The sequence below is a fragment of the Pyxicephalus adspersus genome, chromosome 3 (genome assembly GCF_032062135.1).
Source record: "Pyxicephalus adspersus chromosome 3, UCB_Pads_2.0, whole genome shotgun sequence".
NCBI classification, from domain to species: Eukaryota; Metazoa; Chordata; class Amphibia; order Anura; family Pyxicephalidae; genus Pyxicephalus; species Pyxicephalus adspersus.
Window position 1 is genome coordinate 76,596,195 of NC_092860.1, and position 20,542 is coordinate 76,616,736.

The 20,542-nt window shown below is 35.5% G+C and overlaps 1 protein-coding gene across 4 annotated transcripts in view; it reads right to left on the bottom strand.

Annotated features, from left to right (window-relative positions):
- ANTXR2 (ANTXR cell adhesion molecule 2) overlaps positions 1-20,542 on the bottom strand; it is a 104,512-nt gene that overhangs the window by 67,757 nt on the left and 16,213 nt on the right. For all 4 annotated transcript variants that reach the window (XM_072405297.1, XM_072405295.1, XM_072405296.1 and 1 more), the window contains 4 exons: positions 5,172-5,253; positions 1,800-1,907; positions 1,647-1,715; positions 520-600 (listed from right to left, as the gene is read on the bottom strand). In XM_072405297.1, the coding sequence (XP_072261398.1) occupies positions 520-600; positions 1,647-1,715; positions 1,800-1,907; positions 5,172-5,253 (340 nt within the window). The remainder of the gene's footprint in view (positions 1-519; positions 601-1,646; positions 1,716-1,799; positions 1,908-5,171; positions 5,254-20,542) is intronic.

Consider the following 20,542-nt stretch of genomic DNA (forward strand, 5'->3'; position numbering starts at 1 on the left):
AATGGAGAGCAGTTTGGCTGAGGAGGGAAGGTTAGGCTCATCCATTGCAACATTACTACATTGTAGCAAAAAGCAACAGCAACATATTGCTGTTTTTTAGGAAAAAGCTGCTTGATACCAAGATAGGAGTCAAGAGCGCCCCATGATATGTAGAAAAGTATATATTATCGTCCGCTCCGCCATAGCACATGACAAACAATTCTGATAAATTGATGTAATTCAGATCAAACAATAAAATGTATTGTTTTTTGAGGTTTTGAAAAAATGAAAGACATTTATTGTATCACTATTGAATTTGATTTGGTTGCAAAGTAAGTAAATATATCTGCTCCATTATTTAAAATCATATACTTGATAAGGTCAGTTACATGGAAATCATTTTTTCCTACTCCATAATACAAGGCTGTAGAAAATATAAATCTTATCAGGATACAGTTATTAAACCTGTACTTATGCTCGAAGACCAACTTAACTTCACTTGAAAATTTACAACCAGTCCATTTTCTTTGTAATACTTACCGAATTAATGATCCCTCCTAAAGCTTTAAATCCACCTTCAACAGCAAACACTTGTTCTTCAGTGTCAGCAATTTTTATCAGCTTGAGGAAATAAATGTAAAGTGTTTAGAAAGCAAATATTGTGAGATACGTTTTTTCAGTTTAAAGCTAAGTGCAAAGTGTACGCTGTTATTTAAGTATTCTAATGTGAGTATGGTGTTTTCACGCTATAGAATAGTGCATATTTTAAATTTCTGTAAATTTAAAAGTCTAAAAATGAACATCTCTTATTAGCAATACACAAACTTTTTGGCAAAACCTTTCTTTAACTATGAATAGACAAAGAAGTCTTAAACGCAAATATCAACAGCAACATATCGCTAGTTTTATTGGTGTCTGTAGGGAGATTTGCCCTCACTGTTAATCCTGGTGACCATTAATTCTGGTATTGAAAAGTGAAAGGTAATCAAATATTTTTTATTATTTTTCAGTGCCATGAAGTGAGTGAATGCCATGGATTGAAATCTTCCAATGGGTATACCTGCTCTGGTGTCTAAGAGGAGATATTCCCTCCTATTAAGTCCTGTTTTATACCTGATTACAGGAAGTACATCCCATATTCTATTCAGAACATTACATGTGGTTTTTGAAATCACAAACAACTTAAAATGTAAGTTCACTTGAAACAGTCACCTTACGTCCACTTACGTTTCCCACAGGTGCTACTGAAAAATTAATCCAACTTCACATTTCTTCACATATGACTTTAAAGACAGTAGAATTGGCTTTTTAGTTGCTGTACTACAGTCCAAGTTTCACAAACTGTTTCCATAGGCACTCATGGAAAGTAATTGCCCTGTTATGTTACATTGAGCTAAAAAAGACCTAAGGCGGAGGAATGGACAGGGAAGCTGTTTCAAAAGCTATTCATATAGACTCTAATTTAATAAAGCTCTTCTTCCAGGACTGAAGAAGATAAACTATCATAGGGGGACATTGGTGATCCAGGAATCATGGAATAGATCTGGTACAGGTCTGAAAACATTTGCCAACTAATAGCAAATGACTTTTAGGAAACCCGTTCTAGGTCTGCTGGATCACCCAGGTTCTTCCATTTTACAACATTTTATATATTGTTTAATATTCACCTGATCATATTTGAAGTCAAGAACTCCTACACAATAGACTCTTGCACCCATTGCCCGGGCTTTGTCAGCCTGTAGGTATGACACAAAATATTGCAATGTTAAAACGTGTTTATGAAGCAAGTGGGTGAATCTATTGTACTAGCCACCACTTACCTCCTTTACTGTCAAAATTGGGATCTGGTCGGCGAGCTTACCATCCGTCAGGGCAATTATTATTGTAGCTGTACTTTTTCCTCCAGCCTTTGCAATTTGTTCATTTGCCTGAAAAAATAATGTAAAAAAGTATTTTTTATTTTCTAAATTTAGCTAGTTCTAAAACAAAAAACTAGGTAACCAGAACTCCAAGGAAAACCTTTTTTTTAACTTTAAGAAAGCACAGGTCAAGGGTTAGAACCTATCATTCAACACATTTAGGATAAACTGTACTACAGAGCCCCAGACACCAGTGAAGCTCTTTCCACTTTAATAAATTGTATTTTATTCCTGTTTTTACTTTTGGAAAACTAAATTCAAAGACTGTCCCAGTGACCAAACAAGATTGTAGGTGAAAACTTCCCTATGGAAATTAGGCAGGTAATTTCCAGCTGCATCCCTTTCTATAGCTATGAAAAGATTCACAAGTGACATAATAGCCAGGGGAGAACCAAAGTAAACAGTAAGAAGAAAGAATCGCCCATCATTTATCAGATGGTAATGTGACTCCTTGTGACACCATGTTACTCTGGAATAAAAATATATTTTTTTCATTTAATTGAAGGGGTTAAACGTAGGTATAACACTTGCTTTTAAAAGACCATTTTGGTCATTTACATTTATCATAATGGCAGTTTTTTTTAATGCCCATCCACCCTCATACTTAGCTTTCTTTTGGGAAAAATGCAATATTTAAGGGTGGAGAAGAGTATGTGATTTACGCCATCTGACAGTTAAGGTGATTGCTGATTGGTAAATTAGTCATTTTTACAGAATGCCATCAGCTGACCCACTAACTATACAACAGTATTGTCTACGCTGTATTATCTGACTATTTTCAGGAGGAATATATTATTACTGATACAATTCTCCTGTACGTCCAGACAACGCCAATCCAGCCCTACATATATCCACCCAACATGGGCAAAAGGGGCAAGACCAGGCACTTAAATGAATTTGTGCTCCCCCTGAGCACTTATGGGTCCCACATGCATCTACTCATACCAAGGAGGAACCCAATGATGGCCAAGCACAATCCCCAGCTTGGTGCTAAAATAGTTGCACAGCGGATAGTTATAAGCCCTATACTGTCCTGTACAGGGTTGCATGACATTCTTATATACCTCTGTGAACAGATTTACAGAAGAACACTTGGAAGGAGTTGATCAAACCATAGGATGATCCTCAGACCGCCTGCTCTAAAAGTTTGTCATGGAAAGTCCCAATCTACTTGGTCTTTTCACATATCCTTGGCCTGGTGTGTACTTTGCAATACACATATGGTAATTAATAACAAGCTATTATTAAATGCAGAAATATAGCCCTAATATATTAATAAGGTATGATGCAGCAGCAAGATGCTATTCATCTATATTTAGAACCCTACACAGGAAAACCCACGTCTTGCTAGTACATTTGCTGATTCACAGATCATTCTACACTGATTTGTATTGTACATCATTTACAAAATATCCAGAATCTGAAATTTTTCTGTCATACATCACAAAGAAGGCCGAACCTCTCATAAGACTTGCCATAACTACATTTTCCAACACATTATTTCCAATAACTGGATGGTACTGTATATCCTTACAATGGGCTCTTTTATTCTCTGAGCTTAATGTTGTTACTTTGGCTCACATGGACTTTTTATCATTATTATATTAACAGTGGGTTTTACAATGTTAGCCATTGATCAAAGAAGAACATTTAGCGTTTATGTGGTATCTTTTAAAAGTATTAAAAGCAAAATTATTGTACATCTTTTCAAAGCAGAAAGTTTGGAGTTTAAATAATATGTTTTATTCACAAACTCAAATTTGCAACCATTTAACACACATCAAGTGTCTTTATTAGGTATTATTAGGTATGAGCGTAGCACTTACCCCTGTATGGAAGGCCAATTTTTACCCTCCTTGTGGTGTGGCAATAAAAACTCACAAGCCTTGTACATCTCAAATTTAGGGGTTTATTGTAATGCAACACTTACAGAGTGAGGGCTAGGGTAGCAAAATGCCATCCATTGGCAGTTAACATCCAAAAGCAATAAATTGGGCCTGATTTAATAAAGCTTTCCAAAGCTGGAGAAGATACACTTTCATTAGAAAAGCTGGGTGATTTAGCAAACCGGTATGGATCCGGTCCAGGATTCAAAACATTTGCTAGCTTGAACACTCAGCTTCACTGATGAAAGTGTATCCTCTCCAGCCTTGGAAAGCTTTAATAAATCAGGCCCATTCAGTCAACACTGACAGCTGACTTTTAGCATGCTCAGTGAATTGGTAAATTATTAGATCCATGGCAAGTTGTGAGTCAATTATCTCTCCTCTGCAGATTGTTTTCCCCTCCAAATAACAGTCCCCAATTCAACATCATTCCAGAGTATCTCTCTTCTGAATGTCTTATTCTTTGGCTTCTCTCTGTTAAAGCAGACTCCCTCTTCAAATTCCATGCCCAACCAGGTCGCGGGGACTGCAGGGCCATCCTGCCCCAGCTCCTATAACTTATTTTACTATTCCATTGTGAGGTCCCCCTTTAGTTCATTTCTCCTCGTATATACCTTTTACCGGAAAACCCAAATATTACCCAAAAAGCAATGTATCAGGGCAGTGATTGTTTGCTACCACTCTATCCTTCCACACACATTCTAATATTGTCTAGAATACACAAAGATTAACCCACAAATCTTAAAGGGGCCTAACTATACTAAAGGGGTGCTATACAATAATATCTGAAAACCTAATTTTTATATAGAGAATTGCAATACAGTACAATAAAATACAACTGTTTTCTTTTTGAAACACCTGTGTTATTCGCTGTTGTAAAACTAGAACTGATAGATAATGTTTAACACTTAGGAATGTTGCTAGTGAATTGACACATTGTTTATAGATAAGAAGTCTTGGCACACTTTGCAACTAGTGTGAGCTAATGTGTATACTTTGGCCATCGCTGCAGAAATGGGCTTAACCAGGAACATAAATAATTCACAGTTTAGGACTGTGGTCTAAACAGAAGTTTATTGTTGTTGTGTATATGTGATTTTTGCAACAAAAAAGTAATAGACTTCATAAGTAAAGCATTAAGAATACTCCCTGTAACCTTAATGATAATACAGGAAATGAGTATCACATCATTTAAATTAAGTTATGGTGATGCATTTCACAGTTATACTTTGTTTCTTAGTTTATTATTTGAAATAATCTTGAATAGACACTATTTCATTGCTGATAAAACATGTAACCCAATATATATATTTTTACAGCCAATAAAACCAAGTTAGTGAGCACTGTCTATACCACAAGTGTGGATTTCAAAAGTGAGAATACTTACTAACATGAAACCTTCATGCATGTATGTTTCACCTGCTGGTTTTACTTTACTCAAATCTTGAAGTCCCTTTGTTATTTTGGTCCTACAAAACATAAAAAGTATAATAAAACTTAGGAACAATATAGGTTTATTGCACAACATAATAATTATTTGCTATTAATCCTTTCTAAATAATCTCCAAACTTGTTTCAGACAGCACTTTTGAAAACTGATCACTGGGGATCAGCTGTGTGATTTTTGAACTTGAGTTTGAGAACATAATTATGATTTCACTTTTCTCAAGTTAGCAGGCCACATATATATGTATATATTTCACCATACAGACAGCGTAGGTAAAAAAAGAAACAAAAAAAAAAAAAAAGCACAGATAGTTTACTGACAAATAAATTGGCATAGTGATCCACAACTTTGTTGATGAACAAATTCCAATCTAACCTTAACATGAGCACATCATCATGCACCTATAAACAAGCATGTGATCATTATGCCAGACCCACAATCAACTTTGGGGTACATTAAGGTTACATTAGAGTTCCCTATGTTATTTACTATCAAACATCACATCACAAGAACAAGTCCTGTTTATCTAAAATGTCCAGTAACTCTCAGATGTTATATAAAGCCCACTGCATCCATAAGTTTCACTATCTTCATTCACAGAAACTCATTTCACTGATTTTTTTCACAGATCTGTTTTAGCAAAATGTTCCCATTCCTAAAGCAGAAGTCTCTATTTCACTTATCCCTAATGAGCAGTTTAACATACACTCATATAGGAGATCTCCCATTGATATTAATGCAGAATTAAACTCAATCATTAGGTAAACAATCTTGCATTTTCCATGTATACATCACAATCTTTCGGAGTAAGTGTGGAAGTCAAAGATGGAAAATGGGTGAGCTGGTAGTTCATAAGCTTTAAAACATGTAATGCCAAGTTGCATTTTCTAGAGTGAGTAGGACATGCATAATTCTATCCTTGTACAAAGCATTAGCAACACCTTATTTTGTCTATCTTCTGCAAAGGTGTCGCAGAACTGAAGTAAGTGCAGGGAAGAGCAACTAGACTGCAGAGAGAGGCTCAGCTATGACCAGAGATTACTGAACTGAATCAATTCTCCTATAAAAAAGAGGGGTTAAGGGAGGGACATGATCATTTTGTAAAAATACATAACTGGTCCATATTGTAAATTTATATATAACAAAGTCTACATTCCAATTAAAAGGTCACTTATTGGATTAGTAGGAAAGTGGTTTAGGCTCCACAAACACATTTAATTTTCTCATTATTTTCTTCACAGTAACTATAAAAATATGAACAGATCCACCACTACCGGAGGGAAATTTTTCATCTAAATATATCCGGAGATTTATGTTTAAATGATTGCAGCACTCCCTCTCTGAACCATCTCCATCCAGACAGTGGATCTGTATAGCATACCTACTTACTGTCTGCATGTATTTGTTTCCTGATGAAGCTGATTTACATCTGCGAAATGCATTGAAACATCCTTGATTGATACCCCACTTTCATTGTACATCCCTGTTTTTATGCTATATATTATTGGATATATTACTTTTACATACATACATATATACATTTTTATGTTTTGTTGGGGCGAGCACTATACAATGAATCGGGATACTTGGAGGTTTGTTTTAATATTTAATTTTTAATATTTTTTTATATTTTCTACTACCTTGCTTTTTAAAACTATGATTCAAATAAATACACTTTTATTATTTACTAACTGTTGGCTGCCTTGAAAATCCCTTTTGGAACTATATGTTTCTTTTGCTTGTTTTAACACTGTAAACATGCTAACATATAGCCATCTGGTGCCTCTTTATTGTCCAGTCATCATCTAACTTGCACAAAGCTTTACTGTTTAAGTGTAAAAGACCAAGAACTTGAAAATGCTTTGTGATAATGGTGTCTTGATTATAAGTATAGCTGAATAGATTTTTTTTAATTTTTTGGCAGGCAAGACAGTTAACAAATATGCATTTTTCATATATATATATATATATATATATATATATATATTTATTTATCTATATAAACATACATATGTGTATATATTTATGTGTATATTGTGAGGGGTTACGCTCAGGATCGCCTTTGCTGGCGTCAAAGGACACTTGTCTGGTTTATCCAACTCAGATCACACACCAAGGTATCAGCCTTAAGCTGGCTTGCAGCCGGGTTTGTTGAAGGTTGCAGATAAAATAACAAAACAGCAAAAGAAACCCTTGCCTGTCCGGCACTTACTTTACATCAGACATCCCTGTCTATCAGCTGGAGGGCTTCTCCCTGTCAGCTCAAAACCAAGCTTCCAGCAACCTTTTAATCGTTTTTGAGCTCACTCACACAGAGCACCTGTCTGTGTCCCCAAGCAGAGAGCTACTCGCACAGACCACCTGTCTGTGTCTCCAAGCAGAACTCCTCACACAGACCCCCGTCTGTGTCTCCAGCAGAGCTCCTCACACAGACCCCTGTCTGTGTCTCTCCAAGCAGAGCTCACTCACACAGTCCACCTGTCTGTGTCTCGAAATAGAGCTGAACTCCTGACTGAATATTTATCTATATTATATCCCCACCCTCAGTGCTTCTTCATTAATTACCTCACAGGTGAGAGTCTTCCACCTGCTACTTCACACAGGAGAGGAATCTTGGGCAAATTACTTCACATACAAGAGGAATCCTAGGCAAATATATCTCTCTTCCACCTCCAATCCTGCCTTCATGTCACAATATATATAAATATCATACATATATACAGGGTACAGAAAACAGAGTATTAGTTTATGTTCTGTGTCTGCCATGAAGGAATATCCCTCCAAAGCAGAGGAATTTTATCATTATGAATTGTGATTGAAATCGTTCTGTTTGTGAACACCTATATTTACCAAAAAGATTCCTTACCTGTAGAGTAACAATTAGACTGTTCAGACAAGAAAAAAATATTCATTTCTACAAATATAGTTGCATTACAAAATGAAGGTTCTGGCTTCTGGCACACCATTTTTATGTAGTTTTGTGCACAGATGTTTCTATGTATCAACTGAATTGCTAAATGTCTGGAAAAATATTTGTTGAAGCTGCCTCAAAACTGCCCGCCAACGTTAGGCTGGATTGATCTGGCAGACAATAGAATTTGCTATGTATTAATTAAAGCATTTTACGCAGTGTACATATTTTGTTTTGCATCTAGGAAATGCAGTATTTTGACATGATTTTTTTTCATAAAATGAATATAAATATAATTTGACCAGAAACTGTGAAAATTTATTAAAAAAAGCTACTGACAATTTGTTTAGCTAAATAATAACAGTATGTCACATGATGCAATATTATAAAAAAAAATAATAAACATTCTAAATACACCAGCAAAGACCAACCAATGACAAAAGCATTAAGTATTGTAGCTAAGAGCAAAGTGCAGTAACCAATAGAAACCAGACCTTATCTTCCATGGATCAGTGAAATTAATATGATTGATTCTTGTGGGTCAAATAGCTAGTTTTCCAATACCTTAAGGAATGAGCCACAAAGTAACTTTCAAAAGGAAACTATAGACAATAGGACTGTAACATAAGAAGCAATATTTTGATGCTCTCTCATCTCATCACTGTGTAAGTTTCCTTGAAATAATGTAATAAAGAGCAGTGGTCACCAACCTTTTTGGACCTATGGACCAATGAACTCACGGGCTCTGGACCATGCATGCACGGGGAGATGTGTGTCACTCAAGGAGAAAGAAACTTTCCCTTATTATCGTCATGATGCCAGAGACACAACCCGCCCACCTCTCTGAGCCTGTGATGTCTCCGGGAGACATGGTCCGTGGCTCTGGCAAGTGCGCCCCCCAAGCGGGGTCCTTCTCCTGACTCCACTGGTGGGTGCACTGGCCAGAGCTGCGGACCACCAACATTTTCTTGCGGACCACCGGTTGGCGACCCCTGATACAGAGAATAAGCATAAATAATGAAATGCAATGGCACATTACTACTAGTTAGATGCATATTACTGGATATAATAGGCCATGCTTATCATGTTTTTCAAGGTAATTAATGCATTTGTTTAGTTTCTATGCAAAACTACAATATATGTATGCAGCCCTTAGAGGACACAAGGGTCAAGTGAAAACCTCCCAAATTGATTTTTTTTTCACTATGTTGTCATTAAGACCTTCATAACTAAATGCTTTCTAAAAATTCACACTAAAGGCAGACATCTAAAAGTTATAAAAAAAAACACCTACCCTATCTTTGCTAGTATCCATCCTTGTGAGAACTTTGCCAATCCATTTTTCATCTTTTTATACACTGGCCATGCTAATAAAAGTAAATTGCAATACAGGGCTTACATTTCAGACCTCTCTTGAACATACCAATGGGTGGCTGCCATTACCCACAGTGTTTATCAATGGTTTCCCATCCTTGTATAAGTAGATCAAGAAAGACAGATTGAAGTCAGGGCACTTGATCTGCATCTGTCAGTATAATGGATGGTCACCCATTTCAAACAGGTATAAATGTAGAATAAATCTAATTACTTCTTCTGCAAACTGTTGTATTTCTATGTACATACATACTTTAAGCTTCTATACCTGTTAACGCTTCTTCCGACTTAGCCGTACAGAAGCCGTGAGATAAAAGGTGTTAAATATTGTCAGATGCTTGCTGCAAGTAGATTGCATTTACATACTGAAAACTGAAACTGAAAAGCAACTGTTAGATACTCCAAAAACATTAACAGATGAAAACAATTTTCAGCTAAAATTAGTTAGCAACAATGTGAAAAGGTGGTTCTTTCTTGTCATAGTAACTAAGGCCAACCCTGTCAAGTTTATAATAATCAAAAAGAAAGAAAGAAATGTAAAAGAAATGATTTTATGGCAAAAAAAGGAGTATATATATATATATATATATATATATATATATATATAAATATATATATATATATGTGGGTATAAGTAAATACAGAAACTTAGCATGCAATTATCAGATAATTAGATTAGATAATTGTATTCTAAGAATCTATACCTACACCCACATATATATATATATATATGTATATATATAAAGAAACTCTTTTTTGCCAACTTACTTTCTTTCTGTCTTTCTTTCATAAAGTTTTGGGATTCTCTCTGGGAACTCTTTTTGCCAACTTCCTTTCTTTCTTTCTCTTTCTTTCTTTCTTTCCTTTTCCTTTCCTTTCCTTTTCTTTTCTTTTCCTTTCCTTTCTTTCTTTTTCTCATATAGTTTTGGGATTCTTACATAACTTATAGCCATTACCATTGGGCAGGAAAGTAAACAGCAAACACTGAACACTGAAATAACCAGTGTTTATAGCCACAATTTGAAGGACAAGGTAATTTTAGAGTTCCTGTGAAATCCTGTTTCCACTATGATCCCATAAATGCATGCGTTGCTTATTTATGTGGATTTTGAAGCTAAAGTGGATTCTTGTAGATTGAGGCTTATGTTTGTGATCATGTCGTAACATGATCATCATGCCACGGCACATGATCATGTGCCAAATAGCATACTTGCAAGGAAATAAGATTCAACACATTATGTTTACAGATTTCTGTGGCCTTCAAGGCAGGATTCACCAAATATAGGTATGACACATGCATGGTGCATCCTGCATGTATGTACAGTATGTATTCATCAAAAAGCAGACATAGAAAAATCTAAATGGTGTTCTGGTACTTTCTGAATATCATTTTCTAGCATAGTTAATAAACTACTTAACATGTCCATTTTAAAACTGAATTCCAGAAAGGAAAAAAATACAAAATTATGCAATAGTTAAAAACTGATCTTTTTTATTGCATACCTTTAAGGACCACTGGCATTTGCCTACATAACCCTGAAGGCATGTGTACATACCTAGCCACACTCTTTCACTGCTGCATCCTAGCCTGTCTTAGCTGCAGTATTGGCTGGTGAATGAGCTTTGATAGGGGATGGCATGATAAAACCTCTCACATAACAGTGTTCTGGCCTAGTGATTGGCTGCTCAGGGCCGAACACTCTCACAACATGGTAGGTGTTCTGCTTCTCAAGATCCAAAACACTAGAATATGACAAATAACATATGTGTGTAAACAGTTAAAGATAAAAAAAACAAAAACCAAACCGTTCCCACCCATTTGGGTTGGTTTACTTATGCAGTAGAAAAATCACTAAGCTCTGAGGAAAAAGGGTTCAACTAAACATAAGCATGGAAATGTAAAAGTTTAAACATTCCACTACAAAAAAAATGCAGACAGCTTTTAGGTTTATGAACCTACAGTATTATTCTGCACTGACAAAATATTTAGGCCACTAATTAGGTGAAAGCAATCAATTCTCCAAATATATTTGTGAATACCTACTGTACTTTAAGACTTATAAAATAGTAGTCTTCTCTACACTTTTGGTAAGTAAATTGATTATACTTGGCGCATTAGACTGTTTTATGAATGGATGTACTTGACTCCAATGCCCCATTTTGGCACACAAACTGATCTTTCACCAAGACAGAGAACATTCCTAATGATCTTTCACTTAATTTCAGGTTTCTGCAGGTTTCATAAAAACACAGGCCTCCAGGAAAAGTCCAACTACACAGGTCCTTGGATTGCAATTGGTCGAAACTCCTCTTCATTTCCCTCTACAAAGCCATTCCCAAACCACTAAGAAATGTTCCCAGTGATTGGGTATAACAGCAGAAGGGGTGAAAAAACAATCTCTGAGCTAGGAACAATTTAAAGAAAACAGAAAAAAAAACATTTAAAGTTTTGGCTGGGTAACTACAGAATATATGCCAAGGAAACAAACTGAATTTACACTAAGGACACTCATGCTTGGCGAGGTCCCTAAAAAGAGAAAGTTGACTTAGCTGTATGAATCTGTGTTAACTTCAAATAGCCAAGAAAAAGCAGAACAACATAGAAACATATTGTTTCTCTTTAAGATATTACACAGTGAATGAGGTAAACACAGATTTACTTAAAATAAGTGAAGTCTTTATAAATACATTCTATACAATCTAACTTAGTCTGCAAATGTTTTCAATCCTGGACCAGATCCATTCCAGGTTTGCTGGATCACTCTGGTTCCCCCATGATAGTCTATCTTCTCCAGCCTTTGAAAGTTTTAATAAATCAGGCCCTATATCTGAATTCTGACTTCTTTCAAACTTTTGATTCATATAGCTGATTTATAAAAGAGAAGAATGCTGATGTTCAGGGAAGGTACATTATTTTTAGTTGGGATACAAGGGAAATTCCTGTTTGCTATAAACATCAAAAACTGCCAATGTAATCAGAATGTCTAACACAAAGAAGACAAAACTGACAAAGGAAATGAAACCATGCAGAGATTGCAAGATACAATGCATACGTAAATCCTCTTAGTAATGTAACTAATATCTGCTGTAATAAAACTCTGTGTAATAATCTTTAGCAATATTGCTAAAGTAATTTGGACAAAGGAAGTTATGAAAGTTAATTCTCCATTACTTCATAGCCCTCATATGTTGACAACATTTCTCTCCCTGCTGTTTTAATAAAGAACATTGCAAATCCAAAGGCATCACCAGTTAGCTTAGAAGCATAGTTGTCATCACATACCTGTTACTATATAAAATCCCCCTCTAAACTGCCCATGGCCTCCTGAATAGATATGCTAAGTAGTGTTGGTGTTTGAATTAGGGTTGTCCTTATATTTGACCCTAATATGGCTGTTCGAATTCGGATAGACCCAAACCCGAAAAACACGGGATTACATGGCGCAAGTTCGTGTGTAAAAAAAGTGTTAAAAAAAAAAATGAATGTTAAAGTAATTTATTGAATGTAGGTGATTTGTGTAACTAACTTTTATTTTCTTACAGGTTATCCCACAATGACAGGATGATTCCTACGGCTGCATAGGGAGACTTGTAGGGGACTTGTTACTATTTAGCCTCTAGTGCCGGGGATCTTTCCAATGAATGCGGCGGCAGGCCAGGAACACAGGACTCCTGTGTTCTTGGATAGAGAAACTCTATCCAAGAACACGTACAACTAGTAAAGGGCTGCAAGAGCAATCAGGGGAGCGGAGCTGTCAGCTTTGCTCCCCAGATTGCTCTTGCAGTTCTTCACGATCCCGAAAAATAACCCTTTAATTAACCCTTTAATTTAATTGACTTTAATGGTGTTCGAATTCGGCATTCGATCACCCGAACAATACCCCCCTATTCGATCGAATAGCTATCGAATCTAATAGTGAGATATTCAACCAACACTAATGCTAATGGCGTCAGAGAAGTTGCTGTTTACATAATAATAGGCATACCCCCATTAAACAATAAAATGGCCTACTGATCAAGGTATTGCAGGTTAGAGAGTGTGCAGGAGTAGGTATGTGCTGAGAGTTTAAAGTGAGAATTTCACAAATTTGAGAAATTCAGACTGACAAAAACTAAAAAGGTAGCTTAAGTAAGAACTGATCTGAAGTTCCTTAAACACAAATCACTAAAATTTTATGTAAATCCCAGCATGTACTACCTTCAACCCCTCAATTCTCCAAAAAACAGACCATGATAACATGATTCTGTGGTTCACTTCAATACACATACCTCTAAGTAAATTTGGGAAGGTCAATGGGGTGAATTTACGAATGGAATGGGACTGCACTCTGTTGGTTAGACTTGCTTACATTAATTGTCTTGTGCATAATAATATAAGTTTTTATATGTTATATGTAAGCTTTATATGCTAAAGTCCCTATTTAAAAAACAGTGCATGTCTGTCAAATACCTACGCATTGAGGCAGCAGTAAATGTTAAACCACCACCAACAGAATTAGCATATTGATACTTGTATATCTTACAGACAACCCTTTCTTTTTAAGGAAAATGATATGATGATTTATTAATAAAATGCAAACTTATAGAAACAAATTCACTTTAAACACAAGCAGTTACTCCTTAACCAAAGAACCCCAAAGAAAACTGGTTAAGGAAAAGTAAACTAGACTATTTTCTTGTTGTCAGCCATTCCCCAATAGACCAAACTTTAACTTTTAGATCAACTAACCCCTGCTAGATAAAGGTTCAGTCGTACACTGCTTTGTACCATACTCACGTATGATAAGAAAAGAATGATGTCTAGAGATTTATCTGCGGAAATAGGATTAACATCTTGTCAGTATCTTTGACCCCTTCTTTAGCAGAAGGTAACAGAAAATAGTTTAATTGATCAAATAAGTAATATTTTAATAATTCATAGAACAGAGGGATAAATCAAATACCATGATATTGTGAAATATATATGTATCTTGTCAAGGAAACAGAGCAAAAACCAGTACATTAAAAGCACAAAGTAAACAGCCTGAAGTGAAGCTTAAAGAGTTTCAGAAACCGTTCCATGTACACAAGTGTAAGTAGATCTCAAATCCCACACGACAAAGTGCGACAGAAGATGTGCTCAGATCTCGCATTGTAAAGAAATAATAAGTAAATGAAAGACCATGCCAAGCCTGAAACTTTTTCTTACTTTGGTATGGATTTAGTGTTCGGTTAGGACCCTGGTAAGGTAACTACCTTCACTTCCTGTTCTGAACTCTCCAACAGCAAGACAGACAGGAAATGCAATGTTGTTCCCTGCTACACATATTTTATTACTTCTTTTCTGGTAAAGCCTATTTTAGCAGGACAGGGAGTGAAGGTCTGTCATACAATATGGCTACTCAGAGTGCCACAAACTATACAAAAGTTGTAATTTCTAATATTGTTGTATACAAGGTTGTCTTTGCAGAATATTATCATCATCTGATGTCATGTTCAGGTTCTTTTAAAATCTTTAAAATCTCCTATACCTTTTGTTTTCATCTTCTTTTGTGTAAAGGTCATATTACCTATAGCCCTGATCCGCCTACCAAATGCAGCATAAAAAGTAAAGAAAGGCTGCAGCATGTAAGCATGGCTGGAACTCTTAGGGTTTCTAAAGATTTTGTTCAGAGGATGTGGTTGCAAGCTGATGCTTTCAAAGGAGCAATTAGTACTTAAGAAAACTTTTATGAATATACTGGAAGTGTGTGTGTGTGTGCGTGTGTGCGTGTGTGTGTGTGGGGGGGGGGGGATTTGTAGAAAAAGACAACTGCAAATATTCTGTAACTTCTTATCTGCTGATGAACTTGCTCTGGCTTTTTCTGATTCTTTCATTCTTTCTAAATTCTTAATATAAATTTTGTAATGATACTTGTGACGGAAAAGATCCAGCAGCCCTCACACAATGTCCATTGCATGTAAAAGCTTTATTGTTCCAGACAACAAAAGCCCTTTCTGGCACCTTGTTGGGAAAACCCAAAGCTTTCCTCTACCAATAAGCTTTGGGTGAAATGCTTCTGTGTAGGGTTTTTTTGTTATGTTGTCTGCAACAATTAAGCCTGTATCTTTTAATAAATATCATGAGAGTGTTGAAAGATCTTTACTATTAGGGCTAATTCACACTGGCAGTGAAGTTGCGGTGCGTTTACCACTTCCTCATGCCAGGGAACACTGCTGCTTGGAGAAACGCTACATTTCTGTGACAGACCCATAGAGAATGAATAGGGGCTGCAGTGAATGGTGTTAGTAGTGCTCACTGCCACCAGCTATCACATGTACAGATGCACCTTTGTTTTTTACCCAGCAAACCGTGGGGGCTGTGAGAAATTGCAGGTGTGAACCAGCTCTTGCCTGGAGTGTCGACAAACCTATTCCCATCTTGTACACCCAATTTAACATTTAGAGAGTGGCCCAGCATGCATAGACAACCCTTTATTGCAATATATGACAGATGTAGCTGGCTGCTTGGGAAAAGCAAAGGCTAAAGTTCACATAAACACTGATAAGTACATGAACCAGTGACTGATTTTTTTTACTGTGTTTTAATGGAATTATCAATAGTCGCAGAGGCAAGACAGTTGGATCCACAATGAAAAAAAAAAAAGATTGCAAAATTACTTAAACTATTGCAAATCTTTACAGACAAAGTTTTAGAATAACAAATCAAGACATGAGCATTTAATATTGCCATTTGTACTTGTTCTCACAGAACATGGTCAGCTGTTACCTCAGAGATCAATACTGGCAAATTTGTTCTATGTATATAAATATATTGTCTATTGATATGTGTGCTCAGTAAATTAGGCCTTGCTTGCCTTTGCAAAAGAAGCATACTTACATGTTTGTTCTTATGTACAAACAACTTTGTTTGTTTTATTTGACTTTTTTGACTTTTTGGCCTCATAATTTTCATGGGCAGAGATTGAACTTAATCTAATGTACAATTACAACTAAAATTGAATTCCATGTTAGAAACAGCTGCTAGTATACCTGATGAACACTTGTATCTTTTGCAGGACAAATCTGAATTAAATGTATCCAGTAATTTGGACATTGATAAATAGTAGTTTATAAAGTAGTTTATGAACTATTCTGCAATATCAGTTTGCAAAGTAATTCTTATGGCTGCATTAGTTTATAAGAAAATCTACTGTGAATAATAATGCCAAGAAATCATATGTATAAACTCTATAATAGTATATAAAAAAGCTTATAAATCAGTTCCCCCAAGATGAGAGAATGCTGTGTCCAATGCTGGAAGCAAATATGTTGATTCTACTTGCAACCTATAGCAAATATATAGAGTCACTTTAATTTTATTATTACTAAATTGTATTTTGTAATTTCTTATACTCCTGGTCAAGTTCTCAAATATAGAACAGATTCAAAAGCAGTTGTAGCTGCCATAGTGGTAACCAGTGCAGATATTTTACCTTATCTTATGAATAGGATATTTGTTCATATCAACTTAACATTATTTTTTTAACTTTTTAAGCATGAATTTACAGCCACCTTCTAACAGTCATAAATGCATAAAACATAACCATGGTGGATTCTGGCCTTCCCAAGGACATGCACTACAGACTGAGATGGCCATTATTCTTCATGGCTGGGTCCTGGGACATGGAAAAGTAACTTGTAACTATGTAACTATGTACTACAGAAGATATAAACATTGCTAGACTAAATAGACAATAGACTGTTTGGATTCCTCAACAGATCCGTACAGCCACTGAAAGATTTGATTTGGTGAACAAAAGAAGGCAAAATGTGGAGTTTATCCTTTAATAGATTCCACAATCTGGGAGTGTAAATGTAGAGAATGTAACTATTCCTGCATGGTCTGTCATTTGGTGTGCTAATAATTTCTTTGCTTCTTTACAAAACATCTCAAGAAAGGTTGTAGAGGGTAGTCCCTAGAGAGATTGAACTATAATATGTGTGCTTTTGTAAACTTAGGTAGCAATCCTTGAACAGTGTGTTGCCCTACCAGTTTACATCACCTCACAATTAACTTTAGATCATTGCATCCCTATACCAATAGGCTCTGTTCATCAAACCTGAGAATCTGGCATTCCAACAAGCATTCCTTGATAAGAATCAATTACTGCCATTGAAACACGTAGATCTGGAAGATTACCACCAGGGAATGTTTGAGGAAATGTCTGATTCTCTGTAAATAGTTACAATGTCAAAAAAGATCACTGATTACTTGTAATTTTGTGAGAAACTTTAATAAATCTGCAACAATACTACAATTTATCAGCACCATGTAACATAAGAGCCTAACTCTTTAAACTAGCAAATCACAATATCCATTCTTGATCATGCCTGTTTCCTTAATGATACTCCTTCAATCCGAACTCAGGAATACAGAAAACTATGTATGGTTCTATCAATAATCCATAACACCACAATGAAAGTTGTCAGGTGTCAGAAAACTTTGATACCTTTCAAAACTTGCCCCTTTCATCCTTCCCTTCCTTCCTTTTTTTCGAGCAATGCAGCAATGAATGAAAGTGTTTACTGCTGCATATCTTTAAGGTAAACACTGTTTCAGATACAAAAATGCACAAATTTGACAACACCAAGATACACATGTGACAACCCTATAGGGCTTATATGAAACAATGCGTTCTCACTTTAGTAGGTGTTTTCCATGATGCTCAGCAAGGCTATTCCAGGATGTGTTCCAGTACCATTCAGTTTAAATAGTATTCATCTGTGTTGTGGTTCACAGTGTATGGGAAAAATACTGCAAGTCCAATTTTAGGTCTGTGTATTAGTGTATTGGCAGCCCATACAAATGAATGGATTGCACTATATGGAACACATATTAACACACACAATTACAGATAAATGTGAATGGTTCCTAACCCCAAAGTGAGGGGTATATAGTGGCAATGGAGGACAAGAAGGTTAAAGCTCATCATACACATTACAACTTGATGTTTAATCAACTTTATGTTTACTGAAATTATTTATAAGAATCTATTTAAACAACTTAGCTAAAGTATCCGATACCCACCAGCCAAGCCTTTACTCATAAATAGTTGTTGGAAGAGCTAAAGAAAATTGTACATTAAGATTGTAATGTATTAAGTAAGGTTGAAAACAAGTTATGCACAGAGAGATGTAAGACTGGCTGCTGGTGACAATGAGTTGACAGTTCTCCTTGGGCAATCCAGGTGTCGCCCGCATGTGCCTTTAAAAAAGGATTTTAGCCAGCAGCAAAAAAAATTATACAAGTAAATATTTCCTGTTGTCTCCTCTGACTAATGCCACGTGGTTTGAATTTTTTTTGTGTTTTCAATTGTTTCTCTACCAGGAAGTCCGCAGCTAAGTGGTTCCAGATGTATGGAAGTACTGTTTGGAGCCATTGTAGTATCTATACTACAACACAAAAATATACAAATGATTGAAAGTTTATTCTCTAAATCTTTTTAACCCATTCTCTACTATAGTGACTTATGCAGCTTTCTTAACAGTAACTGTCTTGTTGTACATGAATTGCTGCAGAGTCAATGAAAACAGTTATGTAAGTATAGGATGGGGCGGTGCAGAAATTCTGCCTAGTCATTGAAATAATTAGTATGATCACAAGATATCATTATACAGTCTACCATGATATCTTCAAACTAATGGTGGCCCTAGATATGCCTTCTTCGGGGCTTCTAACTTGCTGTCTACAAATTCCTAACGACTTAAAGATTATTGGTTTTACAGTCAAAATGATCTATTTACAATTTTACACATACCTAAAATGAAGAATGGGGGTTCTCTGAACTCCATGCTTCCAAAATTTGCCATTTAAATTTAATATGAAGCAATTATTGACACCTCTCAGTAAGGTTGGGACTTGGTAACACCAAGCAGTAACTTAAATTGATGGGGGGGAATACTACATTAGGGACATTTTAATTAAACCCAATGGCATTACTAAGTTTGCAACATGGTTATACTTTTTGCATTAAAATACAATATTCAGGCTTTTGTTTGTGAATTAAAGAGCTTAGAAAGTTCCTTTTAAATTTGCACTTGTAAGTTCTATTACTATGTAAGTACTACATTCTTGGTCTCAATGGCATTATAAATTCTTGTTGGATTTTCATGGTTGTATGTGGGACTGGCAGGGATAGAGGTGATGTCATGTGCAGTGATAAATCTTACATTTGGGGTGCATATTGGCATTTCTCCATTTAATTAAAAGTTGTATCTAAATACATTACTAAAAAAGTTTCATTTTTAAATAAAAAAATAAATTTATATCCAAAATCCAAACTTCAGGATGTTATCAATGACCAAAATGCAAAATGTTACACCTGCACTTGAAAAAAAGTTCAGTAAAAAGCATTATAAAAGCTGTGACTGGCACAAAGAATAAGGAGGTGCAAACAGAAATAGTACTGTAATCCATAGCATAAAATATGCCAAATCACATGGAAGAAAAGTACTAGGGGGTAAACTTACAACCTTTTTTCCAATGTAAACCTTATACTGAATGCACATACACTTGGCCAGGTGAGTGCAAAGTAGGAATTGCAAACAGCCCCTTGTTTCTCAACAAATAGATAGCTGGAATTTTTTTATTGATTAATAAATATATAATACATATTTAAAAATATATGTTGCATTTTCATTCTTTTTCTCCTGTTCCTGGGACTACTACCGTGTTTCCTCGAAAATAAGACAGTGTCTTATATTTATTTTACCTCTGAAAATCTCATTAGGGCTTATTTTCAGGGGATGACTTATTTTTCTCACAAAAAAAATCTATATTTATTCATGTACAAAAATCTGTATTTACCAAAACCTGCAACCAATATTACTATAGAAAGATACATCTGTGTTACCTCTGGCCTGTCAAAATCACAGATTTCTTCTGTTATATACAAGAAGTCATGAATAAGAATTGACATAAATGAGTAATGAAAAAAAAACACAGCTTCATAAGCAAACAAGTGCAACATAACAAGAAAATGTGCTGACAATTAACATGTGACTC